General features: G+C 43.6%; 1 protein-coding gene across 2 annotated transcripts in view; it reads left to right on the plus strand.

The window, feature by feature from the left end:
• Positions 1 to 26,818, plus strand: part of PLCB2 (phospholipase C beta 2) — a 39,814-nt gene extending 12,996 nt beyond the window's left edge. Inside the window, exons 6-32 of one of the 2 annotated variants that reach the window (XM_031607405.2) lie at positions 555 to 608; positions 2,600 to 2,675; positions 3,252 to 3,352; positions 4,045 to 4,211; positions 4,419 to 4,565; positions 5,056 to 5,213; positions 6,843 to 6,925; positions 7,171 to 7,255; positions 8,654 to 8,825; positions 10,665 to 10,762; positions 11,481 to 11,577; positions 11,665 to 11,749; positions 12,141 to 12,265; positions 13,309 to 13,463; positions 13,917 to 14,081; positions 15,208 to 15,307; positions 15,568 to 15,672; positions 16,177 to 16,265; positions 16,654 to 16,750; positions 17,632 to 17,685; positions 18,697 to 18,907; positions 19,106 to 19,274; positions 19,609 to 19,685; positions 21,213 to 21,308; positions 22,412 to 22,469; positions 22,936 to 23,022; positions 23,589 to 26,818. In XM_031607405.2, coding sequence (XP_031463265.1) covers positions 555 to 608; positions 2,600 to 2,675; positions 3,252 to 3,352; positions 4,045 to 4,211; positions 4,419 to 4,565; positions 5,056 to 5,213; positions 6,843 to 6,925; positions 7,171 to 7,255; positions 8,654 to 8,825; positions 10,665 to 10,762; positions 11,481 to 11,577; positions 11,665 to 11,749; positions 12,141 to 12,265; positions 13,309 to 13,463; positions 13,917 to 14,081; positions 15,208 to 15,307; positions 15,568 to 15,672; positions 16,177 to 16,265; positions 16,654 to 16,750; positions 17,632 to 17,685; positions 18,697 to 18,907; positions 19,106 to 19,274; positions 19,609 to 19,685; positions 21,213 to 21,308; positions 22,412 to 22,469; positions 22,936 to 23,022; positions 23,589 to 23,861 — 3,184 coding nt within the window. In that variant the 3' untranslated portion in view covers positions 23,862 to 26,818. Of the gene's footprint in view, positions 1 to 554; positions 609 to 2,599; positions 2,676 to 3,251; positions 3,353 to 4,044; positions 4,212 to 4,418; positions 4,566 to 5,055; positions 5,214 to 6,842; positions 6,926 to 7,170; positions 7,256 to 8,653; positions 8,826 to 10,664; positions 10,763 to 11,480; positions 11,578 to 11,664; positions 11,750 to 12,140; positions 12,266 to 13,308; positions 13,464 to 13,916; positions 14,082 to 15,207; positions 15,308 to 15,567; positions 15,673 to 16,176; positions 16,266 to 16,653; positions 16,751 to 17,631; positions 17,686 to 18,696; positions 18,908 to 19,105; positions 19,275 to 19,608; positions 19,686 to 21,126; positions 21,309 to 22,411; positions 22,470 to 22,935; positions 23,023 to 23,588 lie in introns of those variants that run through there. The other variant, XR_016466642.1, reaches the window with a different exon arrangement.
• Positions 26,819 to 27,264: the final 446 nt, after the last annotated feature.

The raw sequence follows: 27,264 nt of genomic DNA on the forward strand, positions 1-27,264 counted from the left end.
TGCTTGCTGCTCTTTCTGTCTGTAATGGAAAGAAAAGGCTTCTTAGCATCCAAGTCCTTTGGCAGTCTCCTAAGCAAGTCCTGTGCTAACTCAGGAACCCTGAGGCACAGGGCAGCAGGTTGTCAATGGGCTCTGTGTTGCATGACAACTGATTGGCACTGCAGCACTTTGAGCCTTGGTATTAGATACACACGTGGCACTAGGCAAACTGAAATTCTGAGCTTCAGATATATTCCCCATCGCAGTCACAGTGCTTACTTCAACAAAGTACTCCCTCTTCTTCTTGGTTCTGTAATACTGTTTGGTTTGGCAGCCTGAGATCATCAAGGAGGACTTAGTAACAGAGGATACCATCATCTCACATCTGTCCTATGTTTCAGAGGAATCTTTCTGATATCAAAACACTTTGCCTGTTTCTCCTTCCACAGAACTGGGAACAGGTTTTATCTGAGGTTAAGCTTACAGCCTGTAAGACCCTGATTTTCAGTTAACTGTTGGTTTCCTTTCCCAATTGCGTTTTCTTTTCTCCTCCTCATCTTGACTTTTTCCCACAGCCTGGTGAAGCTGAAGATGCAGCTGAACGCAGAGGGAAAGATTCCTGTCAGGAAGTGAGTAAGGCTTTTGTTTGTCTTTTATTGTATAGTCAGTTAGATGAAAGGCATAGCAGCTGGTAAGAGGATGGTAGCCCTGTGCCTTTACCCACTTGCTTTTGCTGCACCTGAGGGTAAAAACCATTGCCAAAAACCTATGAGGTAAAAATCATTCAAGTCATGAGAGGACTCCTGCTGCACCTAAGTTCCACCCACTGAAAGGTCTGGGACATAACTTGTGTCTGGAAAGGATACTTTCTTTGATCATGTCCTTCATCTACAGCAAGAAATTGTCCTTGCTGTTACCAAATATTCATTAACAAAATCAAGCAACTCTGATACAATTCTGATTGGGGATTTGTTTTGCAAACATGAGTTGAAGCTGCATAAGGTGTAGGACTTGTTTGAGCTTTTATAAGAGGAGATCTGTATGTGGTCCATTTTTGCTTGACAAATCAGCTAGCCTGAAGCAGAAATCTGTTGTTTTATCATAGAATCATAAAATGATTTCAATTGGAAGAGGCCTTTTCTCTTTGTCTCTTTTTTCTTATGTGTGACCACTACAGCTGTTCTCCACCGGTGTAATTCCACTGCCTTCAGTCTTTACTCTGCACGTGAATGAGGGAAACAGCCTTTGAGGACAGACATCTGGGCCAAGGTTAATGCTGGCTCAAGTACAGAACAGGAGAGGTTTGCACTTCACTGTTCAAGGACTGGCTTACGCATCAGGGTAGAAACGTCCTGAGAAAAAGATGAGGCTGCTTTGCTAAAGCAAAGACCCCCTGTGTGCTGCATGGCATAAATCTAGAATTGGTTTTGTGCCAGTGTCTTCCCTTGTAAAATCATTCCATGGCTGATCCCATCACTTCTCCGTGTTGTTTTGTCGCTCACACAACAACAAAAGGCTGCACTGCAGCATTGGATTTCCCTGTTGAGTGCTTAATTTAGCTTTCCTTTTGAGAATAAGGACCTTTGGTGAGTGTGCTTGTGGGTATTCACTGTGAAGTTCTGAACCACCCTGCTCACAGATTTGTGCTGTTATAGCATCATGAGAGGCAAATGCTAATCACCTTAATAAATGTACTTATCAGGTGTTATATGGTGTAACAATTCTAGATTAAGTCTGTGCAGGCTAAATGTGTTCCTGGACAGCTGATTGTTATTCAACAATAAACATTACTTGTTTGTTTACTAAACCACCAAGCAGCAGGATTTCTGTCAAAAAACAGTGTATACATCATGGGCTTTTAAAAACATGTAGCTCTTTAATGAATAACTCAAACTAGGGAAAGTGTGCTTCAAAGTGATCTTGAGAATGCAAGCAAGGTAGAATTACTGCAGAGAAAAAGGTTTGTTCTTTTGGAATAAGCCAGAAGAAATGCCTGGTACAGGCTGTAGCTCGCTTCAATGCCGTGGCCTTTCTTGTAGAATAGCAAAAGTGGTTTATATGGTCTAAACCATTACACGGTTAAATTGTCCACATTAAGAGCCAGATTTATAAAAAATATTCAGCATCTCCAAGTGCAGGTATATGTGAAACTTTCTAATCCTCCACGTCAGGTTTTATTTTTACATTCCACGTTTACTTGACTTTCACTTTGGACATTTAAATCCCTTTTGAAGTATAACAAGGATGCTGCAATTTTTGCCTTGCAAAGGGTGATTTGGGAATAGCATGCAGTGTTTGCATATGTTGGCTACAGCTCCAGTTGAGCACTTTTCCATCTGCCAACATATTTGGCACTTTTTGTTCCCCTTCTTGACTGTGAGCACCTGTTATTCCAGGAGTGTAATAGAGCTGACATCTAAATTTATCCACAGATGATACCTCATTGTTGCTGATTGGGATGTTCTGAATCTAGGGAGAATTGTTACTAATCCATAATACTGAAAAGAGATTGATTTAAACTGAAGGCTTGACCAGATGCATTCTGCCCCGCAGACCAGTACCTAGCTTTCTGCATCTTTTCACGTGGTGGTAATGGTTTCTTTTTTCCCTGTCTGCGTAGTATTTTTCAGATGTTTCCTGCAGACAGGAAAAGGGTGGAAGCAGCATTAAGTGCTTGTCATCTTCCAAAAGGCAAGGTAAGGATGTAACCAGGTAGCCACTAGTTTGGGAATAATCTTCTTGCTTATCCTGACTGTGCTGCCCATGACTTCAAAAACATCAGGGGTCCAGATTCTCTGAAATTGCTTTGAAATCCTATCGTTGTTGTTAGCTACCTTGCCTAAAGTGCAAGCCTGCTAAGATCAGTTCTTACTGTTCATAGCACTTGCAGCTCTGTGACTTGCACTGTATGGCATAGGAAGCAGCTCATTCCCTTCTGTCCATTTCCCCTGCTCTTTGAAGCAACAGATCTGATGGCACTGCTGCCAACCTTCAGACCACAATCCAGACCTCTAACAGTTCCTATCAGCTCATCATGCACTCTATATCATCACACAGGGGCCACTAAGGGACAGTTTAAATAACGGTCCTTTCTGAAATAGGCCATTATAGTGCCTCTCCACTCCATCTCCTCTTTCCTAAACACCTTGCTAGGTGTGCCAGTTGCTTATCTGACTTGTCACAATGAGTGCTGGACTACAGGCGTTGGGTGTTAACAGAAGTGAAAACCATTGTGGGTTAATGATACTGACCTGTCTTTCTTTCTTCCTCAGAATGATGCCATCAATCCAGAGGACTTCCCTGAGACTGTGTATAAAACTTTCCTCATGAATCTGTGTCCACGGCCTGAGATTGATGAAATATTTACTTCACAGTAAGTTTACTTCAAGCCACAGAAGAGGACTTAACCAAAAGAAAGGCAAAAAATGTGGGGAGCAGGGTTGCTCTGCATATTGTTTGGCTGATCACACGCCAGCCTGAAAGAACAGGTCCCTAAGTCACAAAACATTGCCAGTGCACTTAACACTTTTGCTGACAACCTGAATTAAAAGGATGAGGCCTGAGGCTTCACTGTGCTGCAGGGGCTCTGAATTGTCACTATCAGAAGCAGTTTTCAGGTTAATCTAGGTGATGGTAATGTGAGACTACTTGTGGTTAGCCCCAAACCAGACCATGCACAGTATAAAACCCAGAGAACTTTGCCATTAGCCAGTGACTTGTTTCCAATTAGCTAAACCTGTGACTTCTTATGTGGACTTAATTTTATAGGGCAAGTATTGATTGTGTTCTGAAATTTAGAGTTCAGGTCAGAGGCTCAAATTATGCTTGTTCTTCCCTTGTACAACCTCTTAACAGCAGTGCATTAGTTATGAGGAAGTTTATAGAGGAGGAAAAAAGACCAGAGTGGAAGCATCATTTACAGAAAGAAATGTAGATAAAACAGAATTCTGTGGACTCAGAAAGCTGTGCATTTATTGCTTGCCTGAGGAAGAACCAATGCCTCCATTATGAAGTTTTCTCGCACATGTGCCTTACACTTGCTTTTCTGTAATTCTTTCCCCTTAGCCATTTCAAAGCAAAACCCTACATGACCAAAGAACACTTGGCAAAGTTTATCAACAAGAAGCAGCGAGACTCTCGCCTCAATGACATCCTTTTCCCACCAGCAAAACCTGAGCAGGTGCAGAGCCTGATAGAGAAATATGAGCCCAGCGTCATTAACATCCAGAGAGGTGAGTCTTACTCAGCCCATAGGATTGGTTCTTCTGTAATGTCCCACTCTGAAGGTAGCATGAGAATAGCAGAGCATCTCATACCTTCTGGTACCCTGGTTTTCCAGGGGAGCAACCAGCCTGATTCTCACAAACCTCTGCCTTACTGGGTAGAAGATACCAGAACCTTTGTGTTTCAGCACCACTGAAGCTTTCTTTTCCATGTAGGGCAGTTGTCTCCAGAGGGAATGGTCTGGTTTCTCTGTGGCCCTGAGAACAACGTGATAGCACTGGACAAATTGGTGCTGTATCAGGACATGACGCAGCCGCTCTCACACTACTTCATCAATTCATCACACAACACTTATTTAACAGGTATGGGCATGTCCAGAACTGCCTGAGCTCCAGCTCATATCTACCACTACCAGAGATGGATGAATGACCCTGATAATCAGACAGATGTATCTGTCCTCTAGTTTGGAGGGCTGAGGGCTGTAGTGCATGACACTTCAGAAGAAGAAATGTCACTCTATTACCTGAAGCATAGAATTGTATTATGGTTGTAAAAGACCTCTAAGATAATCAGATCCAACCATCAATCCATCCCCACCCCACTAACCCGTGTTCCTAAGAGCCGTGTCTACATGTTGACCACTTCCTTGAACAACCCCAGGGATGATGATTCCACCCTCTCCCTGGGCTGCCTGTACCAATGCCTCACCATTCTTTTTGAGAATATTTTTTTCATAATATCCAACATATTGTCATTCTGCTCAAAGACAGCAGAGTTTATGCTCTGCTTTATGCAGAAGGTGCTCCACGTGAATAGCTAAAGCTGAGCTTCCCTCCTTGTGCTCTTCTCCAGCTGGCCAGTTTTCTGGTATCTCATCTCCTGAAATGTACCGTCAGACGCTGCTGGCTGGGTGTCGCTGTGTGGAGCTGGATTGCTGGAAGGGCCGTCCCCCAGATGAGGAGCCCATCATCACTCACGGGTTCACCATGACAACTGAAATCCTCTTCAAGGTGCAGGATTCTTCTCCACACGTTTGCCCTTGCTTGGCTTTAGACTGATCTCCATTCAAGTTCACTGACTGACAGTCAAATGTGTGGGCAAAGATGTTTGAAAGAGAAAGATTCATGGCAAGATGACAAGTGAATGAATGTGTAGATAGAATGAAAGATGAGCAAATGTGCACAAGGTTGGAGTTTGTGTACATCGTTGGAGCTGGAGGATGGCGAAAGGTGGATGAGGATAAATGAATGATGGGAATGCAGGTAGTCAAGTAGAAGTGATGGAGAGACAGTTGAGTAGGTGTGCCTGCATGCAGAGTTGTGTAGCATGATGGATGTATGGACAGAAAATTGCATGAGAATTTTACGGATGGGTGCAAGTCAGACAAACAATCAAGGTGGCTTTTAGAAAACAAACATTTGAAGTGAGTTTATCTTCTTACAGTTTGTGTGCTTTACAGCCTCAGATGGAGGTGCTTTGGAGGAATAGATTTTAATTACTTCCCAATTACATGTCTATTTGGTGGAGCAACTGCCCTCTAGCATGCTGAGCAGACAGCTTCCCTGAGGGTTTAGCTCCTAGGCTTCTGAAGCACAGTTCAAAGCCTTGAAAATGTATGGTTTTCATCCACTGAAGTTACAGACAGCTTGCAGGTTAAAAATCAATGCACCACGCTTATTTTTCTGCTCTTATGTACACAGCAGCTGCCAACAGGAGGGCACTTTTTCTTTATTTTAAAGCTCTTTATTCATATTCCATATCTTTCCCCAGTTCCAACGTTTCACAAGTACTAAAATATTTCTTCTGGGGGAAAAACACCAGATCCTTAGTAACGATTGGAGGTATTGTCATTTTCAGCATCAGTAATTTCCCATATCCTATAATAGCACTGCTGCTTTTTGCACAGCGGTTCGCTACGGATAGGAAAAGTAATGACAGCCATAGCTACTGTAATTGCAGAGTTCTGCTAAGGCATGCATCTGTATCTCAAGGAAATTATAACCTGCTACTCCTCTTCCAAACCTGGCAGGTTTTTTGGGCACAGTCCAAGTGGTCCATGGAGGAGCTGAATTTTGGGGGCAGCAGGGGGTTGTTTTATTTGCTTGAGGGATTCTTCTTTTTTAAGGGGGTTGCCCACATTGAGGTCCTGGTGCTAGACCTGACCTCACTATTTAACTTGGAGCCCATGTGCACTGTATTAAGTTAGTGCACACACTAGACTAAAGGCTGGGAGGTAATTGCGAAGGAGCAAATGACGCTTCCTTACCATGTCAATAAGCAGCAATGGGAAGAAAATAGTGGAAACTTTATGGAGTTTAACAGGGATTTGGAAAGAATATGATTATTTTATTCTACGTTATTAATGCTGAGAATGTTTCTATGGTATTTGCATTGGAAATGTCAGCACTGCTGGTTCTGGTGAGTGAACATTCCAGATTTCTCTGCTGCTGGATAGAAGCATGTTGTGAGCAGGTGAAATGATAGAAAGTTGGGCAGCTTCAGAGGCAGGTGTAAATCTTCTTACCAGAGAAGCCCGACTGATCACTGTGGAGATCTGAAACATGGGAAGGGATCAGTTTCGTGGGGAGATCAGATCTGTTACTAATGAGTGCTGGTCTCTGTGATGTTCTCTCCTTCAGGATGCAATTGAGGCCATTGCAGAAAGTGCTTTCAAAACATCTCTTTACCCTGTCATCCTCTCCTTTGAGAACCATGTGGACTCGTGAGTATCTGGTGACTGTGGGGACACAGTGTGGGAGGATTGTGTTCTCTGTTGTCCAGAGCAGGACAGGCAAGGGCTGCTTGATTTGAATGAGTTCCTGTGTTGACATGAAACACTGTTAGGGATTTTTGCAGCAATTGTAAATGGGTGAAGATTTATGGATCTCAAAATAGCTGCTTATGCTAGACTGTGGATTTGGGCATCTGTTTTCCTGCTCACTCCTGCTTTATCTCTTTGTTTATTAGGCCTAAGCAGCAGGCAAAAATGGCTGAGTACTGCCGCACCATATTTGGAGATATGCTGCTGACAGATCCTCTGGAGAAATACCCAGTAAGTGGGAACTGGGGAAGGAGGCTGAAGAACCTGGTTAGGGGAGAGGTCTTTCTGAAAGAAAAGTGGTTCCTGATGCCAGGAGATGCCACAGGAGATATAAGAGGTAGAGACAAAAAGAGGTAAATAAGCTCAGTGCATAGAGGTGAGCAAAGGTGAGCAACCTGACAAGTGGAGAGATGACTTTGCAGTCACAGGGTTTTTCCTGAGCGCTTGTCTGACCCTGCTCTTAATGCTCCATCCCTTCAGTAACTTTGGAAACTGAGCTCTAGGTGACCAAGCTGTATCCATTGCACCAACATGAGTCAGTGTATTTTCATACATGATACTGTTTCAAAGGTGTCTGCCAGCGCTTGCTTTGGAAAGAACCAGGAGCTTAGTAGTATTTCAGGCTCTTCCAACCAATGTTTCTAAATTCCTGTTTCCAGCCTGCAAATAACCCCTTGGGGGCATAGATGGGCAGGTCAGTGACATGCATTACTGTGTGCTCAGAATAGCTGAGTAAAACTGTTCTGCTTGAACTGAGATGACAGCTTACTTGTGCAATTATGTATTTTTGTGGAGATGGTGACATTTTTGGTGAACCCTATGCACACCACTCATTCAGCTGCCTTGTGAATGGACACTGATTTACAAATCATGAGCAGTGCTTGTGTTCTGCAGGGAATGAAACAATTTCCTTTTGTTAAATAGTGGAGGGGGAACTAAAACACCTGGTCCAAGCACCTGATTTTTAATACTGAGATGAACAGAGGAGAAACAGGGAGCACATTGGCAGTTGCCCACTGTCCAGACCCATGTCTTTGTCCAGGCAGTGGGGAGAAGCAGTTCAGTGTTTTAACTAAATTATTAATAGGTCTGTTGGTATCTGTATGGAGAGTGTGGGTCTAGAAGCAGAGTCTGAGTCACACATTCTCATGTGACACGCACAAAGCCACTGCCTTTGGGATTTTTTTTTTTTTTCCTTTCAAATCAGCCTTAGGCAGAGAGTTTAAAAATGGCCTGATTGCTGATTTGGTGCTCTGGGATAATGAGAGAAGTGGGTGGAATGTGAAAGCCTTAGTTGTGTGGATGGCTCCAGGATACATGAATGGTTTTTCAGCTGTAGTGCAGGATGGGTGGCTGGAGACAGCATGGCGTGCACAGGCAGTAGAGCTGAGACTGAGAGGTGTAAAATGCTGGTCTAAAAGTGACGTCAGGAAGGTGAAGACTTAGGAAAAAATCTGCACAGACATAGTGGAATGTGGTTGTAGGTGGAGAAATTAAAGTATACAGTGCGTGAGAGGTGTTTCCATGTACCAATAAGTAGCCAGAAGAGCTGTACTAGGAGGGACAGGACAGCCGAGTGTCTAAATTGTATCTTTGTGAAGAAAGTTCATTGTGAAGTTTCTGTTACAGCTGAAGCCAGGAGTTCCTCTGCCAAGTCCTAAGGATCTCTTAGGGAAAATCTTAATTAAGAACAAAAAGAAACAGTCTGTATCTGAGAAGAGGCAGAATTCTATGAAGAAGGGGAAGAATGTGGAACCAGAAATCATTGAGCAGCCAGCTTTTACAGATGCTGAAGATACTGGTATGTCTAAGGGGGAAAACGGGACTAGTACAGCTAGATGAGCAAGTCTGGCCTGCTAGGGACTTTCCAAATTTCCTCATACTAGCTCTAGGCAAGACAATACCAGTCATCAATTCAGGCACCTCAAGAAGAAGAGCTTGGAAGATAAACTAAATCTTTAGAATATTTTCCAACACTGTTCTGACTAATAAGAGGCAACCAACTTAATTCCCTGCCCGTCAGTGAACTCGGCTGCCTAATCTGAGACTTATGTCTGCATAGGTTAGTAATGACTAGATGCACTGACTGTTGGTTTGATGGAAGGGGATATTTTATTTTATTTTTTTTTACCACTAGTAGCTTTCTGATAACAACAAATTTTCCATGGCATGGTTAATAAAAGCATATAATGGTTTGGGTTGAAGATATCTTAAAGATCATCTAGTTCCAACCTCTACCCACAGCAGGGACCTTCCCACTAGATCTGGCTGCCTAGGGTCCCATCCAAACTGTGGGTCTGTGCCCTTCTTTGTGCTGAACACATCACTGCAGCTGGGGCCTCACAACAGCAGAGTAGAGGGGCAGGATCACTTCCCTTACTCTGCTGGCCATGCTTCTTTCAATGCAACCCAGGGTACAGTTGGCCTTCTGGGCTGCAAGATTGGTGACATCAGCAAAATTGCTGGGAGTGCACTCAGTCCTGTTGTCCATGTCACCAACAAAGATGTGAAGTGGTGCTGGTCCAAGTGCTGACCCCTGAGGGTCATACCTGTGATTGATCTTGACTTTGACATTGACTCATTGAGCACAGCTCTTTAAATGGGACTGCCTAGCCAATTACTTATCCATCCAAGTGGTCAAACCATCAAATTCACGCCTTTTCAATTTAGAGACAATGATGTCGTGTCAATTACTCTTCCTTTATCCACCAACACTGTGACCTAGAAGACCCTCAGGCTTGTCATGATTTAGTGTTTATTTAGTGATTGTTAGTGAAGTCATGTTGGCTGTTACCAGTCTGCTCTCTATTTTCCATGTGCTTTAGTATAGTTTTCAGGAAGATCTGCTCCAAGACCTGGCTGGGCACAGAGGTGGGACTGACTGGCCTATAGTTCCTCAGGTCTTCCTGTTTGTCCATTTCTAAAAATTCAGGTTATGTTTCCCCTTTTCCAGAAGGTGGGAACTTCATCAGTCTGCCACAACTCTTCAAATAGTGGCTTAGTAACTTCATCTGCCACTTCCCTCAGGACCCTCAGATGCATCTCATCAGCTCCCACGGACTTCTATATTTTCAGGTTCCTCAGATGGTTTCAAACCATCTCCTACAGAGGGTGGTTCTTCATTCTCCCAGTCTCTCCTCATTGGCCCTTACCTTGAGATTCTTGAAGGTTTATAGAACATTCAGTCCCTACTTTCCTCCCATCCTTTGCCTCCTACTGTTTCAGGGCTTAGGGTTCCTGTGGTAGAACAGTGATGTAGTTCCTGGTATCCAGTGATGCAGAACCTGGCACATCAGGTTCATGTGATGAGTGCCCCTACAGAGGAGCTGGGAATCAGACATTCAGTCACAAACGTGTGCCACCTTGGTGGGGAGAACAGAATTGTGATTGTCACTCCTGTGGTGTGGTGGAGGCTTGTAGGAAGGGGTCTTGAATCTGTTAGTCCAGTGTTTAGCCTTTTCCTACTTGGATTTGGCTAATAAAATGATGCAGTTTCTCCATTCTTATTCCTTTGTGACATGCTTGGGAGTTTTTGCAGAGCTCTTCACTGTTAGCAGTCAGAGCTGCAGGCTGTGTGAGCAGTCACAGAGTCTTGTCTTCATGTTTTGTTAAGCATTACTGATGTGGGCTGTATGCTTAGTCTGGGCAGGTGATGTGGCTGAAGAAGAACCAGAGGAAGAGGATGATCAGCTGGGAAACCTGGATGAAGAGGAAATCAAAAAGATGCAGTCAGATGAGGTACTGTTATTGTTGTCTCTGTTCCTTTGCTGTTTTCCTTTTTGTTTTTGTTTTATTCTGGCCTCCAATTTTCTCTGGAGACTCACTGTTCTGAATGGAGATTAATATCAAAGTGCAAAGGGGACTATGACAACTTTCCTTCCTCCATGCAATAGGACATTTCTCTTATTCAGTTTTTCCTGCAAGAGTTGTGACAAACATAGAGGCTGTGGCAGAAGAGCTATTATTTCTGAATGTGACTTTGATATTCTGCATGATTTGGAGGTACCTCTCTGCCCTTAGGGTGTTTGGAGCAGCTTAGCCTGAGTCTGATAAAAGTCGTTGTAGAAACATGAAGTGCTGCTGCTGAAAGGGAAGCAGCAGATCAGCACTGCCTTGAATAGAGAAGATCCATTTCCCTTTTCCTTCTCTCTAAAGTCAATCAGAGGAGAGGGCAAACAATGTCCCAGGTTTGTCCCAGAGTCCATACTTAGAGAGGTTATAGAGGTCTTGGACTTCTTATGAACTGGTACCTTCCAGCGTATCTCAGTTTTTGCTATGCTACACAGAAACTCAGTGTGCTCCAGCAAAGCTGCTTACAATGTAATTGTAGGATCAGGAAGCCAAAGAAACAGGTGTGCTTTGGCCAGGGCAGCCCAGATGTGTTTTGTTTCATCTCTAGAAAAGGTCTCTTCATCTTTCTTCTCTTGTATTTTGTTGCATTTCTTTACCTGCCCAGGGCACTGCTGGTTTGGAAGTGACAGCGTATGAGGAAATGTCCAGCCTTGTTAATTACATACAGCCCATCAAATTTGACTCCTTTGAAGTCTCTGCCCGTAAGTCAGTCTCTCATCAGTCCCCACACACACAATGGGGGCTGGGTGCAACTTTCTTCTAAACACTTTCTTGTCTTCTCTTCCTAGAGAAGAACCGGAGTTACGTCATCTCTTCCTTCACTGAGCTGAAGGCTTATGATCTGCTGACCAAGTTCCCTATGCAGTTTGTAGAGTATCCTTTTGGCAATGTTTGCCCTCTGCAGTTGGCTGTACAAAGTGTGGGAGCTCATCTGAAACTTGGGTTAAGGCTAAGTTGCAATCACAGGTGTGAAATGTGCAGGTGCTGGAGATGTGCGAGTTGCCAGGGTGGCTTGGGCTGCTCACAGAGATTCTTGACAGTAGGCGTCCTGCGGTAGCAAAAGGCAAAGCTGTCAGATGGTTACTCTTAAACAGGAAGGGATGTAGGAAAGGAGCGTGTTGTTGTCCCAGCTTCTCTTTCTTCTTCTTTATAAGACTCCAGGCCTTCATAGGAAAGCTTAAATGACTCTTAAATCTGAATTCTTGAGCTAGCACCAGGGTGCACAAGGAATGCTCCAGTTAGGGTTCCGATAGAGCAATTGTAGATACAACAAACGCCAGATGAGCCGGATTTACCCCAAAGGCACCCGGATGGACTCCTCGAATTACATGCCCCAGATGTTCTGGAACGTTGGCTGTCAGATGGTGGCACTGAACTTCCAGACCATGGGTGAGTGTTGCATTGTCCTCCAGCTTCTCAGTCAGGTGAGGTGAGGCCGTGTGCTCATGTTCATTGTCTCTTCCTTCCCTGCTATTTTCCACCACTGCTGTTCCCCTGTATGTGTTTGTTCTGCACGCCTTGTTCCCAAAGCGCTGCTCTTCTCTGAGTCTCTCACAGACCAACAGCACTTTTCTGGATCCAGCACAATCCAGGCATGCAGAGCCTGTAATGCCTGTCCTACACGTTTATGCTTACACATGTGCACAGGCTTGCTGTCATCCAATATCTGGATACTATCTCTGCCTAGTTTGTAACATGATGTCAGAGTAAATAACTTGTATGAAGGCACCAGGAGCTCCTGCATCCTCTTTCCTACAAGTCAGCAGGTGTAGCTCCATCTGGTCACAGGACCAGCCTGTCTGTGCTGTTATTTCCAGTACAGTGATCTGAGCAGGGAAGAAAGGCCATTTCTTGCTGCACAACCAGCATAAGAGGAGGCAAAGAAAAGCCTTCAGATAACACTGCTCTTTGCCATTTTCACTATCTCGTGTATGGAGTGTAGGAGACTGGCTTATAGGATCAATAGGAGGAAAAAAATAAAAGTGACTTAAAAAGGGAAAGAGAAAGATTGGTTTTGAAGAGGATATCGTACTGAAGACAGGTGCCAAAACCATAAGCCACTGTTACTAAGACAAGAAGTGGCAGAGGAAAGGATGGACTAAGGGGAGCCCCAAAATGACAGAAAGGAGTGGAGAGGTTCAGGCAAGGATTTGCCTCACACCCACAACAGCAGGTACTTCTTAAAGTATTTAATTTAGTTCTACCCATGATTTATGGCACAATCATAAGCAAACCACTTTACCTTTCTCATAATAGCTGCTGTAATATTTTTCCCTGTAGGGTGCTGAGAGATTTAATTAGTTTTTGAAAGGGCTTTGTGAGTCTTTGGCTAGCATGGGCTGTAAAAGTACAGCACCTCTCAGTTCACTGAGAGCCACCTGATTAGATTCCACAGCAGTTTTGCTCATTGCTTTCTTCTCTTTGTACCTCAGATGTTCCCATGCAGCAGAACATGGCTCTGTTTGAGTTCAATGGCCAGTGTGGTTATCTGCTCAAGCACGAATTCATGCGACGTCCAGACAAGCAATTTGACCCTTTCTCAGTGGACCGCATTGATGTGGTGGTGGCAAGCACACTGTCTGTCACGGCAAGTACAACCCTGGGTGCTCTTCCTCCTCTGACAGCCATTTGCTGGCACTGCGTGTATAACCAGCGTGGATGACCCCTCTATTTATTACCCAGTGGGGTTCTTAGTGGCAAATGAACCCAGCGAGTCCTGTGGGAGAAATGTGTTTCCATGGCAACTCCCCACCTTTTTGCTATTTCAAATTAATCATAATCACATGAGAACGGAAAATTAGCATCTGCCACGCAGAAGGAAGCCAAGGCTGTGATGTTGGGGAGGTTGGAGGTTGGAGGTTGGAGGAAGTGTTGGTGCAAGAAACAAGGGTGAATAAAAGGTAAAAGAAAAGCCTACTGTGGATTGAAGCTGCAGCAAAAAAAATGATTTGGAGCTGGAGAAGGACTTAAGGGTGAAGGTGTGGGTGGGTTCTTTTATTCTTTTCAGCAGTTGCTAATTAATGTTTTTGTTTGCTCATAGATACTTTCTGGTCAATTCCTCTCAGACCGCAGTGTGAAGACATATGTGGAAGTGGAGCTATTTGGGCTGCCAAGGGACACGAAGCGCAAATACAGAACCAAACTGACCTCCACTGCCAATTCCATAAATCCTGTTTGGAAAGAAGAACCTTTTGTTTTTGAAAAGGTACGGAACACTTTTGTAATGATTTGGAGTGACACCAGGAGGGAATCCCTTCTGGAGAGCTCAGCTGTGGCTTTAGACAGACCAAGAGTGCTGCACCTGAGATAATATCCAAACGATACCCAAAACAACTCTCCACAGAGATTTCTTTGTACAGATATGGGGCAGCTGGGAACGTTTCTGGAAATAACAGGTATCAAAAATCTCCCCTTGGTGATGCACTTCAGACTGAATTCACTAATCAGATTTGAAGACTTCAAGCATAAGTAAGCAGAAAGAAACTGTGGTTAAATTGTCAATGAGAAGCAGGCGTGCTGGGCAAATAATGGGACCAGCAGGAGGTTTTCAACTGTGCCTGATTACAGAAGGCTGCCCTGTTTGTCTGCCAGAATTCAGTGGCCACTAATCTCCAGCTATGGGCTATGGGGAGATTAAGTCAAAGGTGATAGTGAGATCTGGCTTTTCTGCAGTTAAAAGAAAGATACATTGTAAATTCAGCTCTGCCAAGCACACTGTGAGATAGCAGATATTTTCAGCCTACTTGGGATGTGGTAGATAAATATTATCCTCATTTCAGAAAATGCTTTTCTGGCTACCGTTTTGACAGACTGATTTTTAGTTCATTTCATGGCAGAAGAAAATGGGAGAGGATGATGAAACAGCCCTTATGGCAAAGTTACTGTGCTTGCTAAATTATCTTTCCAAATTTGTTTCTTTCTTCGGTGAATTGCTTTGTGGGAGTGCTGGTTTGGAGGGCTTATTGCACAGCTTTTTCTTTAGTTAGCCTGCCTTCCTCTGATCCCTTGCGGTCTCTTCTCTGAGAAGCCTGTGTTTGGCGGAGTTTTTGTAACTTCAGTTATGCTCATAACAAACTTCAGCCTTAATCTACAAGATTTGGAATCAGGCAAGGGCTTCTCTGGAGAGATGTCCCTGTTCATTGCAGCGGATTTGGACTAGATGACCTTTAAAGGTCCCTTTCAACGCAAACAATTCTATGATTCTATGAGACAGCATTGTTTTGTTGGAAGGAGGAAAGAGTGAAGTTGTGCTCAGTGAAGACAGTATGCTATTAGGGAACAGAACATAGGTGTCTTACTCTGTGTTGTTTTGTTGCTTTTTTTTTCCCTAGATCATGATGCCTGAGCTGGCATCACTCAAAATTGTGGCTTTTGAGGAAGGAGGGAAATTCATTGGTCATCGTGTCATTCCCATTATTGCAGTGCACTCAGGTAGGTTTTGTGGAAATCCCTTCATCTTTTGTAAACTTAAGATACATCCATTTGAACATCTGCATGGTTCCATCTATGCCTGTTGCATAGAATATCACCTGTAGGCAGTGGAGCCTTCAGATTCATCCGATTATAGCCTTGCTTTAACACCATATGTATTCACCATGCCCTCCTGCAGAGAGGCTTCATTTTACTGTTGGAGCACACAGACAAGAACGGAAAGATTGTGTTAGCTCATCTGTTCTGCTTTCTGCTTTCAGGCTATCACCATGTTTGTCTCCGCAGTGAAAGTAACATGCCACTCACCATGCCCTCTCTATTTGTGTACCTGGAAGTAAAGGATTACGTCCCTGATGCCTGGGCAGGTAGTATGCTTCAGAATGTGCCTGGGGTTTTGTCCAAACTGCAATTTAGAAGCATTTTTCCAGCCTCTTCCTTTAAAAAAGGAACAGCCAAACACAGAGAAATGAGAAAAACACCCCTCTGGAGATATTAACAGAAAAACTTTTTAACAATCATGAACAAAGCCAAGTAGGATGTCATGGCAACTGCCACAGAACTTTTTGTGAATACTGTAGGTTTTGACTGTTTTACTCTGTCTGTATTCATATAAATGAGCTTTGATCATGGGCGGAAATGCTGGGAAAAACTGATGGTTTAACAGAAATTCTTTAAAAAGATTTGGTTAACACAGCATTGGATGAGGGTTGAAACAGGAGTTGTGCAAGCTGACTGTCTTAGCCTGGCTTGTTACAAGTAGAGAATACAAGATAGCTCTTCTCCACAATTTCTTACTTTATGCAGAAAGGAAACCAGAGAGTGCTCAGTGTTATTTGGTAATCCAAGCAAGACTTTCTTTTTGTTTCTAGACCTCACTATTGCTCTCTCCAACCCAATTAAGTTCTTCAGTCTGCAAGAAAAGAGATCAGTTAATCTAAAAGATGGCTCAGAAGTGGAGGTAAGTTTTCCCAAGTTCTGCCATTGTCTCTAAAATGTGCTGCGTGGAATTGATCTGAAATAACAGAGGGGATTGTCAAGGGGCTCCCCACTGGAGCAAGGCTGTCTGTGACAAGCCAATGTGTTGCATTTAGCCAGAGGCAGGCAGAGGGCTGTCTTGGGTATAGAACTGGAATGTGTTAGAAACTAATAGTAGTTCCTATAAGCTATGAGTAGTTAACATCATTGCTAGCAAAGAGGGAAACTTAGCTTTATGGCATACAGAGATCAACAATGGAGAAAGCACACAAGAGCTTTCTGTGCGTCTTCGCTTTCATTTCTTTCATTTCCTAATGTCGGTCTCCAATTCCATTTGCTATCCTTTGATTTACCTATGCTCTTTGTTGTAGAGGCCTGACATGCAGAGGAACTTTTCATTTCCTGAAAATAATGGGATACCAGAGTCCACCAGGAAATTCAGCACTCCTTTTGCAAATGGGCCTGCAGGTAAAGCCAGAGCTGTGGGATGAACATACAGAAGGGAAAGCCAGGCACGCACATGGCTGAAAAAAGATTGTGCTGGAAGATGAAGATCCTTGGTAACAGGATCAGAACTTCTTGAACCAATTTACCAACTTACATTCTGGTGCTTGTTATTAATGGCAAAAGTTGTGTGTATGCTTTGGCTATTGTGGTTGGAATGGATGTGACACATACACTGCTTTTATTCTGCAATGGAAATGTAAGATCTGGCGTGGTCCTATCCCTTAACACTTCTCTGCTCTTCAGGTCTTTGTTGCTCAAGGTTCCTTTTTGTAGATCACTGTTCCTTCTGACATTTTAAGTATGTTCTCCCTGAAAACTCTGTGCCTTGTGAAACTGTGCTTATACGGAACTTCCGTATAATGCTTGGGAGCTGTAAAGACTGGTAGTTTTATTCACCAGCTCAGATGTGAATGCTAGACTTATAAATCAGAGTTGAAAAAAAGTTAATGGATTTCCTTGAACAGGAGGCAAAATCTCTTGCATTTATTACTACAGCAGAAAGCATTTATTACTGTGTTCAAATAAGATGTCGCAGAGAAAGATCTCATGACATTGTTTGTTCCTCTCATATGGGCACCTTATTGACCTTGCAAAACAAGATAACCAACAGACGTGACAGATGTCCCTTCTGGCACTCTCACAGACATTCCTTGAACCTGCACTTAATCCAAAGTGATTGATAGAGTCATTCAAGTTAGGTAAAAAGCACATCTCCTACCTATCATGCACTTAAGATTCACTCATTCTGTTCCAATTTATAGTATTGATGAACTCTCCACTGTCCATTTTCATCCCAAAGCTCCAAGATGAAACATTGACAGGAACCTCTTTTGTCATTTTAGGAGCAGCAGCTCTGGTCAAGGATGGAAACATGAAGGAAGTGACACAGCTTCCAGGTAATTCCCTTTGTGCTGTTTGTGTGGGCTGAAGTCTTGTCAGGTCCCTCAGTGCCCAACTTCTGTCTGGGACAATGCTGAAACCTGCTTTCAAGTTAAAGAAGAACCTATCGAAGAGTAAACTTGTTGCCCTCAGGCCATGGTGCCAAATAACTGCTGTGTGCAACAAGTTTTGTTTGGTTGTTGTTTTTTTTTCAAGTTACTCCTATACAAGTACAGTAAATATACCCTCTGGCAAGAGACATCACATAATATGGAAGCGCAGTGGGCTTTGATTTGAAAGACTTGCTGACCAAGAGACTTGCAGTTGAGCTGTACACTTAAGTCCTCATTAGGAGCATTTAGTAAGAACTTGACCCCCATTTGCAGACACACCCTCAAACTTCAGTTAGTTTTAGCACATTTGAAGCCAAAAGTAAAAGTGACTTCCCCTGCAAAGATAACTCTCTGTGGCTTTTTTGCTAGATAACCACATCTGAAGCCAGTCAGTAGACTTGCTGCTGCCAGATAATAAGTTCTCCAGCAGTTCACAGGCATCCTATTTCTCAGTATCTTCACTGACCTAGGGAGACCTTTCACTCATTCCTTACAACTGAAGCTGGCTGTTACAACTGGAAGAGCTGACAGCTTTTGTCACTGTCACCTGACTTTGCAAAAACAAAAAAAAAAAGTCATGAAATAACAAAGCTTTTTCCTTCTAATTAGAGCTGCCAGCTAGCTTAGTGCTTGGGCTGCCTTTGGGATGCTTAGGACTATGGTAAAGGAGGCAAGGCCTGAGAAGGATGTAAGGGTACATTACTCCATCATGTTCCTCTGGGCAAAATACCAAAAGATAGTTCTTCTGGCTGTTTCCAAGGCAGGCAGCCAGCAGGTGGGGAGCTGAGCTGGATGGATGTAATGCTGAAAAGAGAGAGGGAAAGCTGAAGAGGGAAGGCAGCATTGAAAAAAAATATCTCTGACCCCAAGAGGCATCACAGCAGGGTGAGAAAACAGTCTTTGTTTGTATTCCAGAGCCTCAGACAGCCAGCCTTGCAGAGCTGCAGCAGATGAAGCTGTTCCTGAAGCTGCTGAAGAAGCAGGAGAAAGAGCTGAAGGAGCTGGAGCGGAAAGGAAGTAAGCGGAGAGAAGAGTTGCTACAGAAATATTCTGTTCTCTTTTTGGAACCTGTCTGCGCCAGAGGCAAGAAAAGATCCATGCACTCCAGGAAAACCCAGAAGAAGAGGTAAATATGATAAAGGGTCCTCTGGCCTGTGGAGCACTTCCTCAGACCAAAGCAGAGGGATTTCTCAGATGAACAAGGGCAAGGAATGCAGTGCAGGCCTCTGTGTCTCACTGGGTCACTTGGCTGTTGGGTGGATGGGATGGTCAGCAGGGTATAACAATCCCTAAAAGCAACACAACTGCTGTATCTGTTCTGCAGGAGTTTGACGACAGGTGATGTTGGTACCTGTGTGCAACCTGTAGAAATGGCAGAAAAGCTTGATAGCCAAGTTTTAGAACTGATAGAGAGGCTGGAGATGGAGCTTATCCACCTGGGGGAAGAATACCATGATGGGATTCGAAGAAGGAAAGAGCAGCATGCCACAGAGGTAAGGACTGTATGCGCCAACCAAAAACTAGCCTGTGAAAGCCCCTTCAGGGACAGCTTGAAAAGCAAGTTTTTCACTGAACTGTGAGCTCAGAATAATGGCTACAGGGCTCTCAGAGCAATTGTCAGGTCCATAGAAGGTACTTGAAATTCAATGTCGATAGTGATGTTTGCTTGTCAGAAGCTACAAAATTGAGGCCCATCCTCATGAATTAGCCGACCCTAGGACTTCAGTGCTGGAAGGGATAAAGCTGAACCTGGGGGCAATTAGGTACTGACAGGTGCACTGTGTCTCATCTTGGTCTGTTTTAATCTTGTTTTCATCCCTTCAACAGCAAACTGCCAAGATCACAGAGCTAGCCAGAGAGAAGCAGATAGCTGAGCTGAAGGCACTGAAGGAATCATCAGAAAGGTAAACTCAGCATTTGAACAGCAGAGTAATAATGAATAGCTCTTAGTTTGGGTAGCATTTCCTATTAGACTGCAGAGCACTGTGCTACAGTGAGTGAGTGAATGCCAGAGAGGAGAAATATTTATTTGGTGATAAGTTGAGGCACAGCAACGTGACAGGATGTCTCATGGTCACACAGTGGCAGTGTTGGGAACACCTCATGCCCTCCAGTGCAGTGCACCTGCCATGAGGAACCACGGGTATTAGTGCTTGAGATGCAGCAAGTAGCCTTGACTGAGCAATTCAGAAAGATAGGGAGCAAGACTGCTAGTCACTGTCTGTCACCACTGTGTGCTGTAGCCAGTACATCAGATAATCTCTCCCAGGGACTGATTGGTTCAGTCTAAGTGCAATCTTGGCTCCAGCACTTGAATAAACTGGCAGAATCAATTTGCTAATTTCTAGTTGGGCATATATCCATCTGTTCTTGCAGTCACACTGTTCTGAAGCTAAAAATCCCTGCTCATTCCTCTTTACCTTTTTAGCCTTTAGTTGCCAAGTCAGGTGAAACTTCTTTCTGTGTCCTCCATCAGGAATGGTTCTCAGTTTGCCTTAGCTGCTGATCGCAATCAGACAAGACTAAGAAAAACAGGTTGACCAGTTAGGTAATGGTTTTCTAAGAGAATGTAATTTAGTTGAGTCACACCTACAGCTGTCTGTGAGGAGTCTGGAAACATTCAGAGATCTTGAGCAACCAGCAGTAAGATGGCTATGGGGATTAAGACAGAAATGCTAGCATCATCTCCAGATAAATCTCCGTAGTAATTTATGTAAAAAAAGAAAAAATAAATAGGGCTCTGAGCTTGAAGAACAGATGATTGAGGAGGATGTGACAGAAATGTGTAATATCATGAATGCCACAGAGAAGAACGGGGAAGTGATTACTGTTTCTTATAAGAGGAGAAATTCTCAGGGAGTACTTCTTGCACACAGCATATAATTGCTGTTCTTTGTTTCTTAGAGCAAGGAGCAATGCAGTCCAAAAGTAGAGCTAAACTCCAAGGTACGAGTGACACTTAGGAAGACAAATGCATAGAAGCTGGAGAACAGACTGGAAATGAGAATGGTGTAAAACAGAACTATCCTAGAGTTGTTCTCTTCTTGCTTCTCTTAAGCAGATCTTCCTTCCACTAATAGTCTCTCACATCCCATAATTTCTGCCTGCCTCAGGTGTTCTTTTCTGTACAGGTAGTTCCTTCTCTCTCTGATAATTCCGCAGTCTAAATACCTTCAGCAAGTCTCAAACTATTCCAGAGGAAACGAAATTTAGGTATACAATACAACCTAATTATACAACATGCATTTTTCCCTGTTCCTTTGTTATGAGTCACTTAAAAGAGTTACGGGATTTAAAATATACTTAAGACTTTCTGCCTCACAAGCACTCTGCTTTTCTGCACAGTGGTATACTCCAGAGAACATGTGGAAAGCTGACATCGCTGGTCTGTAAGCATCCTTGTCTCTCTCTGCACACTTTTCTCTCCACAGCAACGTTAAAGACATTAAGAAGAAGCTGGAGGCGAAACGATTAGAAAGAATCCAAGTCATGATGAGGAGTACTAGCGACAAGGCTGCTCAGGAGAGGTACTGGGGTGGATGTTACTGGGCTTTATCTCTTTGGCATGCTAGCTATGCTGCTCCAGGCAGGGAGCAGCACTACTCCATAGTCACTGTCACCATCAGGGATACTTTGGAAAGCAATCAAAGAGGCAGCGGCAGAGCTCCAGTGGTCAGAGGAGAAAAGCTGGCCTGTTTTCACTTCAAGCACTGCGTTCTTTTTCCAGTGCAGTCCGGTACAAAGTGAAGCCAAACATCTGCTCCCTAACTGTAGTGACATTCCTGCAGGCTCTGCTGACACTGGCTTCTGGAGCTTTCTCCCTAGGCTTAATTTATGTACAGCAGTCAGCAAGATCTGTGTCATTTACTGCACTTGTGAATTGCCTGAGAGCAGAGCATCAGAGATATCTGCAGGGATTAAGAGCTCATATGGAATTGCAGAGGAAGGTCATTACCATGGAGAAATGGTACCTTGAAGACAACCCTCCATATGGCTCCTGTCTCTTTGGTTCTGTTGCCTCTCAGCTGCTTGCCAGAGTGACAATGTTCCTTCCAGCCAGTTCAGCTGAAGTCTGGGTGCACTTCTAAATCCTTCCCATCTGCCCTCATACTTTACTGAGTATTTTACCCTGAAGAAACAAAGTCTTCCTGAGCCTCACTAGAATCTGTGATAAGTTTCAGCCGGTTGTGATTGGGTATATAATGGCTGCATCCTTCCTTGACATTCATTTCATTACAAAAATAATATTCTGCTGCTGCACTTGTGTACTCAAGTACTGCTTGATATGAATCAGTTCTAAAAGCTCCATGTGTTCAAGTATATAGAAGAGGGTACACTGCCTCTTCTGCTTCCTACTCACAGCAAGGTCCTTTTGCTATCTGCTTAGTTGGAGAAAAAAAGAATTCTGCATCCAATTGTTTGGCTTACATATCTGTTAAATTTGAATGGTGTTTATTTGCCCTTTTCTAAAATTACAGAAACCTCATAATGTGAGAGGATGCTATGGGAGTGTAACACACCACCAGAAGTCCTGTCCTGCTGTATGGCACTTTATCAGTATTCATAACCAGGCTTTATATAAAGATAACAGATGCATTATAGGTTATATATATATATATTTCCTTTGCAGGTTGAAGAAAGAAATTAATAACTCTCACATCCAGGAAGTGGTCCAAACAATCAAACTGGTAAGTTCTGCTGTAACAATCTGTTCTGTGCAAAGTGGGGGTGTCTCATGTACAGCATCAGCATGTGCCAGTGGGGAGCGTGAGCTCTTTGAGCTGTTTAAATCCCATTAAGCTGTTTCTGTATTGAAGACTGAGTGCTTACTTCAAGCAGCTAAAGTGCAGTTGCAGACAGTTACTACCCTTAGTAAAATCCTGCTGCTCCAACACAGTCCAAGCCAGTCCACCCAGCTGGTTTCAGTGCCAACAGACCACAGTATTTTGAATTTCTAATTCAAGTGGTGAGATTTTCTAAGCACTACTAGTTAGCAGCATAACCCCACATTTGTTTAACAGTGTGCAAAATGTTGCTCTCCAGCAACCCCTCTGTATCATGTGCTTTATACCCCTCTATTTGCTGTTATAAATATTTGTTTATGAAAACTTCTGTAAATTTGGATTTTTTTTTTTTATTTTGTTCTTTTTAAAGCTGACAGAAAAGACAGCCAGGTATCAGCAGAAGCTGGAAGAGAAGCAGGCAGAGAATCTGAGGGCAATCCAAGAGAAAGAAGGCCAGGTAAAGGCAGAGATGATAACACTTGGGTTCACTGCTGTTACTCAGTACTGTAGTTCCACAGCACCTTGGCTCAGTCTTCCTCCTGTACTCTTTGATTAGAGCTGCATGTGTGCATACATACACACACACACTCCTCAGTATGCTGAAGAAATGAATGGCTGTGAAGGTGGCTCTACAGAGCCTGCAGCAAGCTCCTACAGTCTCTGGGCTGTTAGTAGCCTTCGTCTAATCACACAAAGCCCCCTACATTTAAAATGGAATGCAACTGTGTCTTTAGCAGAGGTGAGCGTCCTTCCCAAACTCCTCAGACTCTCAAACCATGTTCGTGTACCCTCAAGGCTCTCCCAAACTGTGCTGCAAATCAGAACAGTGCAGCCTTCCTCTCTTCTTCATCTGCAGGGAAGACAAAGATTGCCCAAGAGATATGTCATTCAATGAGACCAAAACTGCAAAGTGCTAATACTGCATCACAGTGGTCTCTCTTAGAGCAGGTTTTTATTCCATTTTGAGCCTGAATTCTGCTTAGCTTCAGTGTCTGGGAAATGACTGGAGGGCTCTGTTTGCAGCTCCAGCAGGAGGCACTGGCAGAATACGAGGAGAAATTGAAAACTCTGACTGTGGAGGTGCAGGAGATGGTGAAGAACTGTGTGAAAGAAGTCTTTCCTGATGGGCCAGAGATTCAGAAGGAAGCAGTTTTGAGCATTCCTGTGGAAGAACAAGGCTCTACAAAGCAACTGGAAGAGAAGATCCCAGGGGCAGAGGTGTCAAGACTGACAGCAGCTATGGCTGAGCTTCCAGGAGCTGAAACAGACGTCAGTATTGAGGAAAGCATACTGTGAGCAATGCTTCCCTTGCTGTTCCACTTCAGGCATGTTTATGGACATATGTAATGACCAGCTCGACAAACTACTCTCTCTTTCCATGCTGGATAACTCCTGAAATCCTTCAGGAATTTACTACTTTGTTATTCTAGGCGTTGGAAATAGTCCAAGGAGCTCACCTTCAGCGAGCGCTTCACTCTCCTTAGCACTAAGGTGTGTTTCAGCAGTGGGGCTGAAGACGAGCTGGTTGTTGACACTGACAACAGCATCTACATTAATATTTTGGCCTGGGTTCAGTTGTCAGTTTTCAAAGCAAGATCCCTCATTGCCTGTTCACCTCATAGCAACCTCAGAACTAGATCCCTCTAAACAAAATATAACTCTCCAACAGTCCACTGACAATGCTCCAACCAGCTGAGAGCCAGCCTGGAAAAAAGGCCCCTGAACTGCATGCCAGTAGAAGTCCCAGAAGTTCAGGAGAAATTGATGCTCGCTAAAGTGGCATTCCACCAGGCAACAGTACCTTTTAATAGGTAACTACCTACTACAGACCCTTTGTAGGAGGAAAGGTCAGTTTGAATCTCCTATCTTTTTGTTTCTTAGTATGCAACTTCCTTGCGCAACCATATGGGCTTTTTAGTTGTTTTTTTCTTCCTCCACAGTAAAATGAGGATAGTTTTCAGTGCACTGCTATAAAATATAAAACAGCATTTCTTTCTGTGGAAATGTGCACTGCCAGCACATTTTCTTCTTTCTTTTCAACCTCCTCTTACCCCAGAGGCTGATTCTCACTCCCAATTTTGACTTTACCACTTTGGTATGCCTTCAGGCAAGTTCCTAGATCTGGATCCAGTATCTCTTAAGACCCTTCCAGTCTTCAGCAGGCTCATTGGACAATTACAAGGCACACTATGAAGAGCCTAAGAGTATTAGAATGGGTTCGTGCTATCACAAACACACTTGCAGATTCTTTATTACCATAATTAGATACTTATAGAACACCCTGCAACTTTTGCCCATGAAGCTAAATTAGCTACATGCTACCTAGTATAGCAACCTGTACCAAAATCTCTAAGCTACTTGAAAATAATTATGTTGCTCAAATAAAGAGCCAGACAGTTATATCGCCCATAAGAGTATCTAGCACAGAAAACTGAGCACAGAAAACACATCACAATCTATTCAGTAGCAGAAAGAAAAGCAGATCTTTGAAGCTTCCTTTACCCTGTTAATGAATGACAACAGTGGGCTCAACAGTGATGAGAACAGTCTGCTCCTGGGAAAGCCCAACTCCTCAAATAATTCCCATGTTCTTTAGGACCTGGAGTGTAAGACACACACTACTTCTGTTTGAAGGTATAGTGTTCACACCTTTCTCCAAAGCTTCAGTCACTTCCCATTTCTCCATGAATTACAGTCACCTCCTACTAATAACAATTTCCCCCCTTCGGTGACATAACAAGTCTTGTTCCACAGCCTCACTGAAGGAAAGCTGCCCAGCTGCATGACTTGAAAGACAAATGGTTCTCAGCCTCTTTTAGTCCTAGCAGATACCTGCTGCTGTCTGTCTTCACTCGCACAAAACCTTCCAGCAGAACGTGCATGGAGGGCCAGGTTCCCAAGATCTTGGCTTTGTCTTGCAACAGAAAAAAAGGGCACATTCCTCTTAGCCATCTTTACACTTCCACTTTCTAAGACAACAAAGCCTTATTTTGTGAATGCAGAACTTATATCACAGTCCCATACCTCCACACTTACTTTCTCTCACCTGTGTTATGACTGTGCATTGAACGGCTTTGGCACAGTGAGTTCTCATTCATCCAGAAGGAAGGAACTGGAAACATATGGCCCAATTCTTTTCCTAGCACCATGTAAGACAGACCTGGCTTATGGATCCTAAAAAAGCAAGAAATAGCAATGCTTTAGTACAGAGCAGAAACATGCTGGCCTTCCTCCTATCAAATCCTGTATGTCTTAACACCAGCAGCTACAGCCCCTTGCTTAATGCACCTGTTTGGGCAGCCACGCCACCACAGAGCTGCAGAGGGTGGAATATCTTTAAACCCAGCTGTGGCAGATAAACATATGAGAATACAACCTGCAAAGCTGTTCTTGTTAGTGAAACCTTTGCCCTTAAGTGGAGACCATGTGTTCCTGACTGCAGCAAGAGTTTCTCTCCCCTCCCTAGAATGTGCCACTGCAGTATCACCTATTAGTCTTCCCCACCCCTTGACTTGTTCTTCAGGTTTCTGTCTTTTCTGGAAAAGTGAGCTCAATTGTGGTGAACCTACAGCATGCAGTGGTTGTCACATGAGAGTTGTTACACCTCGAAACTGCACTGGGGAACGCATCGTGAAGTGCTGCTATAAAAACCAGCTCAAGTAGGTATGAGATGAGATGTTTCAAATCTGGTCTGACATGTAAGAAGAGACTATACCTCCCTGTGATGTTAACTTAGTACTGGAATTGTGTATTATACATTGCTGACGTATTTATTTTCTAAAATAATAAAACATTGCATTTCTTACCAAAAAAAAAGAAAAAGAATCACCTTCTTTACTTCCTATATTGAGGTTAGTGGATATGGGTTCAAGTCCCACATGTTACCCAACATACACACAGACTGTAAGTATGCACAGATCTCAAATTCAGCTTCTTCAGTTCCTAAATATGCCATCACCTCCAAGCAGAACATCATTCTCTTGACAGCCTTTCGAAAACAAATTGGTTAGAGGAAGCAAGGGCTGAAATAAGGCCAAAGTGCTCTTTGTGAAGCTGTAAGGGTGTGGACATTGAAAACAAAAAAATCACAGCTCAGCTAGACTGCGATGCAGACATAAGAAAATTCAGCAGATTGGACTCGTGTTATTAATACCCTGAGGAAGAAAACTCACCACGGTGACTCGTACCCTCATACCACATCAGTCTCCATTGTGCAACTCTTCTGCTATTAAAGCACTAGCACAGCTTTATCAGGCAAACTGTGCAGAAGTGCATGAAAAATAGGTGGTTCTTCCTTCAGAACTCAGACATCTTGGAAGATTTCTCCATATAGCTGTGTAGCCCTGCCTGTGATTTCCCTTACCACAGGATACTTGTTGGCTCACTTTCCCACATAGTCAAGATTTACTGCTTCCCATTATCCCCACTTTACAGACAAGGGCCTGAGGCACAGTGCAACAATTTCTCTGGGCTACATGGAGAAGAAGCATGGGATTCCTCTCACCACACTGAGCAACCTTAAAAGTTGGGAGCCTCATCTCATCCAGAGCCCTTCTGTAATCAGTGGTTAAAAGAAAGGGGCCTCTGGAGGAAGATTCCTCCCGTTCTGAAATGAATGAGATACTAAGCAGCTGCAGCTGCGAGCACAGAGCCCTGTTTGACGAGGACAGGCACCATTATATATACATAAGTGCAACTG

The sequence above is a fragment of the Phasianus colchicus genome, chromosome 5, assembly GCF_987193195.1.
Source record: "Phasianus colchicus chromosome 5, bPhaCol1.hap1.1, whole genome shotgun sequence".
Taxonomy (NCBI): Eukaryota; Metazoa; Chordata; class Aves; order Galliformes; family Phasianidae; genus Phasianus; species Phasianus colchicus.